Raw genomic sequence first — 8023 nt, 5'->3', positions numbered from 1 at the left:
ATTTGTTAGTTTGATTTATTAGTATGTTAAAAGAAGGGGGAAGTATCACGCAAAGAACCTCTGCCACGTCTATGCTCTATTTATAAATTATTTTTTGTTTCAAAATGAAAGACTTTGGTAAGTCAGACCAAGGATATGTGATGCAATTCTTGTCTCCATGGTTCAATGGCTCTTCTCAAAGGCAAACAGCACCACAGCCCTGTCCAGTCATCAAGTGAAAAGCTTATCACCTGCATAAATTGTAAGGGGCTAGTAGTATCTGGGTGGTGCAGTACTTCACATAGTCTCTGTTTTACAGTTAAGAAGTTCTTGCAAAATGCCCTGTAGCAAGCCAGGGTATTCCAGTTCAGTTAACTAAGCCATTGAAACCAAGGCCAAATTGGTAGCAAGACCTACTTCATACTTACAATTGCATTATGTCCCACACTGGGAACTCAAGTATCAGATGATCTCCTCTGACTCTGCCCCTTCCATAGATACTCGCCAAGTTGAGCTTAGCGTTTACAGATCCAGTAGCCTTATCCTTCTTCTACAGGTGGCCCACAGTCTGCCCTGGAAAGAACCATGGTGTGCAAGAGGGACAGACTCGTTTACACAGCTTTTGGGCGTACTTCATCCTGTGACTGCACCCCTTGCACACACAAGCCACCCCTTGACAAGGACAGTGGTGTCCAATTCTGTCACTGCAAGGCTCTGAAAACTTTGCAGATGCACAAATCCAACTTAACTAATTTCATCTAAAACACCAAGTTATAATATTGAAAAAATGGTTTGTCACAATAAACCATTCAGGAAACTCATTACTGTCTCATGGGAGACAGAAGGAGAAAAAAGGTTGCTGAGAGTAGTTGCTGGGTTAGAATTTGTGTGGGTTTTGGCTAACAACTTCTACTAATAAATAAGTTAAAGAAGGCTAAGGCTATAAATTGGTACTGTTTCATTTATAAATATTCACTTTATTTCTATTCTCTTCTAAAAAAAACATGTTAAGGAAAAAGGTGGCCAGAAAGATTACACATGTTGTAAATTGTAATTTGGTTGTTAGGCTGTAAAAACCAAACACGTAAGTGAAGTTGAGCACAGTGTAAGAAAAAGCCAGTTTTTAATTAACAACTTATTTACAAGTTCATAAAATCAACTGAACTGGAGTAGATGTTCTGTGTTTGTCACCAATATTTTATTGTAACTGGTAACTTGCACGCTTTATAGTAGAACAAAAAGAAAATAAAGTTCACTATATACAGCCTTTGTACAGGCTACTTGACTATACGCAAGGCATAGTGATCATAACACAACCTAGTCTTCATAATAATTTGTGCACAAAAAGACACCAATCAGACATTATGTGAACATTACAGTGAAATGACATCACAAGTCCAGTGAAAATTCAGCATAATACAAAACATATTGATCTACTGCAAATGACATCATTTAAAACAATAAGCCTTTATTCAGTAGTAACTTAACCAGAGTCTGATGCAGAGATTTGTTGTGTGGTTATAAGTCTTTTAAGTGAAGCAACCTCTGCAGATAAGTTTGCTATGCCCTGCTTCAGATACAGGTTCTCTGACTCAGACACATTGTAGATACTGTCTTTTATTTCAACAACTCCAGTTTTGCAACCACTCTGAATTTTTACATTGAGTTCCTTCTGATGCCAGAGTTCTGGTTTAAGTGACCAGTCTTGGATGTTCGTCACCTGAACAGAGAAAGGAGTGTGAGAAGAATGCACCAAGTTTTGTGCACCATGTTTTTCAAGCTCAAAATGCCTTTTTGAGGACATGTCAATGGGTGATGACAATTTCTGTGTTGCATCATAGTCATTATCCATTGCTTCCACTTTAACTTGCATGGCTTTGGCTTTAATTCGAAGCTTGTGAGGCAAAGCTGAAGAATTCACTTCTGGAACTTTAACTGTTGCATGAACATTTTTATGTTCAACTGGGGAATGGATTGGACCCTTAGGAACCTGCTGTTCATCTTCTCCATCAGATGACTTTCCAACTACACCATCATCAGTTTCTGACGTTCTGGGGGAATTACTGGAGGACCTATTAACTTGCAAGAGAGGAGGAGAATGTGAGTACACGTTGAAGGTAGCTCCCATGTAGTTTGGATATATGGATGCTTTATATGAACCTCTGTCATCTCTTGGCTCTCTCTCTAATTCCACGGGCTCCTGTTTTATAATCTGGAACTTATTTTCGGGACTTCTGCAGTTGCTTTGTATACGACTTGGCTGAGTATGCTCTACAGATGATATTTCAGACACGTCGGACATTGAGCTTTGAGGAGAATGTTTAATGACAGAAATACAACTGCTACCAACTATAGATGGTTCATGTTCATCTACAAATGAGTTAATATTTGATTTGGAACTCTGATAGTCTTGGAAATACACAGTTGTTGAGCTACTGAGTTTCTGTATCTCTTGGGCATAGGCTGCAGAACTAATTAAACCAAACTTTAGCTTCAACGAAAGCAGCTCTGCCTTCAAAGTGGCATTCTCCTCTCCCAGTGCAATTAGTTTGTTCTCTAAGACAAGGTCATTCAGTCGTCGTTTTTCACGAGATCTTTTGGCAGCTTCATTATTTTTCCGCCTTTTCTCCCAATACATAGCATCCTTCTTCTCATCTGGAATGAATTCTCGCTTTCTCCGGCAAGCTGAAGATTTGCTTTTTCCACTACTTGCTTCAGTAAGTAGTATATCTTCATTTGTGGACAATTCTTCAGACACTTCTGCTAAAGTAGACTTAAGTACCATGATTTTGTCCACATTGCTACTTGTGTCAACAGGTCCGTGTTCCTTTTTAAGGGTCTGCATTTTTCTCAGCTGCATCAGAAACAATTTGTAGTAGATCTACAATAAACAGAGCAAGCTATTTCCTCAGTACTTCTCACTCCACAACTTGATAAATGGAGTAACTTTAAATCCACACACATTCTTCCTTTTCTTTCATATTCTCAGACAGAAGTGTCTAGAATAGATCTTAGCAGAGGCAATGGCAGTCTTCTCAAAAACCTGGAATAAATAGAGAATTTGATTACAATTTAGGAATTGCTGCTTCAGGACATGCAAAAGTAGCTTTTGATAAAAAGCTTAGACTAGCATTTGGTTCATTAAACCTGCTGTAATATGAAGCTCAACACTGAAGCAGTTGCTGATATTCTAAGTTTTATGATACCTATGTAGCAGATTTGCTTTCAAAACAAATACAGTGTGATCCAAGGGAAAATCAATTAAAAAATATTTGAGTTTGGATCCTACGGTAATGTTGTCACAGCACTTTCCATGATACCACTGACCAACCTAAACCTCCAACACTTAACACTGCAGGATACCAGGCATGTTGATGAGCAGCACTGGAACATATCTTCTTCCACATTAAAGCACCTCTTTTGAAAACAGCTGTGGTGTGTGACTTATAAATGCTATATATTTGGGTCCTTCATGGATTAAAAATAACATAAGCTGATTTAGACAAGCTGGAGTGCTTTCTATTGTCTTAAAATAACACCACTATCCATTAAAGCTATTAAAGACTTAATTACTGGTTTTTCACCCTATTAAAAAAAAATATATAAATATTTATACACACACACTCGGAATTTTAAAATACCTTTTTGATCAATCATATCAATTCAAACTAGTAAATGAATACATATAATTTGGACAAATACCTAACTACTAAAAAAATATTGACAAGGAAAAAAAGTATTACATTTTTTTCCCCTGTCTCTTACAAAGAAAACTTTAAAATCAGTATTGAAAAATACATTAGAGAAATAGCATTTAATTAATAATTTGCATTTGAAAAAGTCTTATTACTTCAAAGTAAAGTTTAATACCATTGAGGCATGTGCACCTTTAGAAAACAGTGTTTGCATTAAAATGGAAGTTTAGATCTACAAGTCTTACCATTAACAAAGGAAAACTAGCTTAACCTTTAGCTTCAGACATTTTAATCATTAAATTTAATCTTAGCATTTAAATTGGCCTTTGTTTTATTTAGTCCCTCTTAATGCAAAAATACTTTATTCTCATAAGATCATTTGGTCTTGATCTGAGATATAGCTTCTCAATATATCATTTTCTACAGTCCGTCATCTTTCTGGTAAAATAAATGTAGTATGCCAAGTGCATTTATAAAACTGACTATCGAGTCAGCAATGATTCTTGCCTGTATAACAAAAAAAAAAAAAAAATTCAAAAAATCAGCCACTTCAGATTAATGTCACTGTTTACTGGGAATGTTTTTACAATGACTAATGAAACTAATTTTAACATTATCAGTTGGAAAAGTTATAAAAGAATTAATGAAATGTATTCTGCCAGTTTCTTTTCCAGAAGGCAAAGAGGAGTGAGTGATGTAATAACAATTAAGCAGGGTCATAAAGACTCAGGTTTCAAGCTGGGTTCTGTTCCATCAAACCATGCCAACTCTTCTGTCATGAAAAATTAACACATTTAATAGAACAGCTAAGTAGAATTTCCTAAAATCCGTGGTTAATTACTGACATGTAACTATTTGTCTTCAATAATACAGCCTTAATGGAAAATAGAGTTAGAAGCCAGCCACACCAAAGACAGCATCTAACATTGTAGTGCAAAACCAGCACCACAAATTGCCATGTTTGTAAAGGAGAAATGTATCTCTAATATAAAAGCAATTACGTAGTTAGATCCTGATCCAAAATTGAAACTGGAGTCAAAGGGAGCTTTCTGTCAAGTTAAATAGGAGCTGGTTCAGGTTTAAAAAAAAAATAGGCCCCACAATAAAGCAACATCTGTTTGTCCAAACATTCAGTATAATTTGATTTGCTGAACAGGCTGTATAGCCATTCTGTCCATTTCACTGCTACATATAATCAATGGTTTAATTAAAAGGCATACCATTTTAAATCTAGTGCAACTCAACACTTTAAAAAAAAATATTGTTGAACACATACAATTTAAAAATAAAAAAAGACAAGGGCACCTGAATTTTTGTGGCAATTGTAGAATATTCAGTCTCTGTAACATGATTTTACATTAAAATAATAAAAAAAAACCCATACTGAGATTTTATCTCATTATCCAGTAGCATTGGGAATGCATAGCTATTGATCTGCAATTGTCTCGATATACCACAATCATTGTATTCACTTGTATCATTAACAACTTCTGTGTTTCTGCGGAAATGCAGAATGGCACACAGCTGGAAGCAGTATAACATGTACTGAATACCTATGAAATCATCACTTGTCTCTTAGTATGCATCTCAGCCAACTCTCACTGAAGTCAAAAGGATTCAAAACAACTTTTGTGACATTTCAGGCCTCTACCAACACAGAGGTCTTACTGAATTTAGCGGTACTACAGAGCTGCACTCAAACCCAAATAAGAATATTTATTCTCTTAGAAAAGGGATACTGGTATGCATACATCATTATTTTCTATATATTTAGCTTCCATATACCCTGGAACATCTACACTTACTTGAAATAGTAGCAATAGCAAGGAAGTACTTATAAGCACAGGATTTGTGCATATTTTACAAGAACAAAACTATACCTACACAGATTTAATACATTTTTTTTCCTCTTATACACCAATCTTCCATTTCCACATGATATAGAAGCAGTATGCTTAGTCTTGAATAAGACTGTTTCAGGATAAGAACTATGACTTTGTGTCTATCTGTATGGTCTCCCACTCAAAGTGATCTCGGTTGGTGTTTGTCCAACGCTGCAAGATAGGATAAATACTAATAATGATAATAACAATGATAATGACAATAATAACAATTAGCAAAAATTTGTTTGTTTGTTGGGTTTTTTTTTTCCTAAATGAATGTAGCATAATGGCACAGTTCATCGGTATGACCGTCTACACATCAGTAAAAACTCAACTGTATGTCCAGACGTAATCTCCTGCAGCCTAACACTGGCACTAAGCTGCACTTAACAACCCAACAACTTGCAGAGTTCATGTCCCTTGTTCCATAGGACTTCTGCAGTTTGGGCCATTCCAGCGTACAAGCTGCTCACTGTAGCACTGATAACTCCTGTTTTGGCCAGTCTCCTTCCTGTACACATTGTTCCTGGCACAAATAGACAGAATGTAAGTATCATGCAAGTCCACAGCAAATACTAAGTGTGTATCAAAACAACCACGTTTTTGCATGCAACTTTGCTTTCTGCCAGAGTCCATCAGTAAAGCTGTCAAGACAGACATGTAACCCACTGACATAGTCTTACTGGTTTGCTATTTATGTAGTTCTAATGCCGTTACTTTAGTGAACTAACAAAACAACAACAAATGTTTAGCTCTTTCCACATCTTCCTTGAGCATTTTTATCATGGTAACTGGAATTGCTGCTTTACAAACAGGAGTCAAAGCCCTTGTTTATTAATACTTCTCCATGTGGATCAGCCCAATGCTGAGTCTGTAAACAAATTAAATTCCATCTGATGATAATGGCAAAATGCCTTCAAGGAAACCAGCCATTTCAGTTCACTTGCATTTTATAATTCCACTGGAAAACATCAGTATTTACACATAAATTAATGAACTGTAATGATTCCTCTGACTATATTTCAAATTCCAGTATTTCCCCTTATGATTAATTTTTCAATTGCTTTATCACTCCCTCATAAAGTGTTATAAAACCGACATTTAATACTGCCTTACATTAGTCACTGTTAAAGTTGGGTGGTTTTTTCTTTTTTTTGGTTAGTTGATGTTAATGGCATTGAGTGCCAATTCAACAATGTAATAACACTCAACCCTATTAACTTAATTACAGACCCAGTCTTGCTCCCACAGCAATTCTGCCATTGGCTTCAACAGAAGCAGGATACAATCAGATCCAAGTAGTGAGACTGTTGTATAGAACTCATACTATTGAATCAAGAAATTATGTATGCAGAAATCATGAAAAGTTAATTTATCCACGGACTTCAAAAAACACTTAAGTGATCTGATTGTGTCAAAATAGTACATTAAGGATCTGATCCTGGGGATTTCTGTATTCACACTGTAATAAATGAAACGTTTCAGAAGGTTGAAGGACAAGGTCACAATCTTTCCTCTCTCTCTCTTCTCTGTAACTTAATTATATAAGTAATTTCTGCTTTAGAGAATGCACGTGGGCCTCCCCACGTTCATATGTTTCCCCACAGAGTAACTGTGTACTATTATTTTTTATTTAGCAAAATAATTCATGCTGTCTCCAAGCATAATTTTTCAAGCAGATCCTAGAATGTTTAATTCTATTGCTCTAACATTTTAATAGCAATTCTATGAAACCAAATGAAATCCCATTTCTAGCAGCTGGATGCTCAAACACAGTTCACTTTTGTATCATCATGCATCCAAAAAATTTCTCTCTCAGTCCTTCAAAAATGGAAGAAAATAATGGCTAAGTACCAATTCTTGTTTTAAAAAAGAAGCACGCCTCTATCACCATCACCTCTATATGGCAAACTGCAGAAAAACAATAAAAGTTCATATTGATATGCATCTGCATATTTTTAGTTGTTGTTGTCCATGTTTTGCATAGGAATCATTAATTACATTACTGCTACCATTCTGTCACAGTTTATTTTGAAAATCTGTCTACATACCAGAAGTACTAGTGTAGATACCAAAATGACCGCTTTTCATTCCAAACTTTGAAAAATTGAAGCATATACTTTCCACTTTATCTTCAAAGTGTTTTAAAAACAGTTGCTACCTGTCTCGAGACTTTTATGAGGTTCAGAAAAAATATCATTCTCATTGCACATGCAGCAAAGGAGGCTAGGTTTAAGCTTTGGTGGTGAAGACACAGCCTGCCTAAACACTGCTGAAATACCTTGGAGTCACTCTACCTCTACTGCTTTTCACAGACAAAAATTGTGCCATGCAATTCTGCATCTCTCAGGTCTATCATAACTCAGAAATCCTCTCCAACAGAGGATGTGGCCCCATTCCAACCTCTGCTGAAATCCTTCAACATACTTTTTCTCATCTTTTATCTAGCACTGTTAGTAAAATTAT

The 8023-nt window shown here is 35.9% G+C and overlaps 1 protein-coding gene across 1 annotated transcript; it reads right to left on the bottom strand.

The window, feature by feature from the left end:
- Positions 1 to 1160: 1160 nt before the first annotated feature.
- NFIL3 (nuclear factor, interleukin 3 regulated) lies at positions 1161 to 3019 on the bottom strand. Its single transcript, XM_009704422.1, has one exon. It carries the CDS (start codon positions 2837 to 2839, stop codon positions 1463 to 1465), a length of 1377 nt encoding a protein of 458 aa, XP_009702724.1. The 5' UTR covers positions 2840 to 3019; the 3' UTR covers positions 1161 to 1462.
- Positions 3020 to 8023: the final 5004 nt, after the last annotated feature.

This window comes from Cariama cristata, unplaced genomic scaffold, assembly GCF_000690535.1.
Source record: "Cariama cristata isolate BGI_N322 unplaced genomic scaffold, ASM69053v1 scaffold20947, whole genome shotgun sequence".
NCBI classification, from domain to species: domain Eukaryota; kingdom Metazoa; phylum Chordata; class Aves; order Cariamiformes; family Cariamidae; genus Cariama; species Cariama cristata.
The sequence above is the reverse complement of the archived record's forward strand: the minus strand, read 5'-3'. Positions and strand labels throughout refer to the sequence as shown.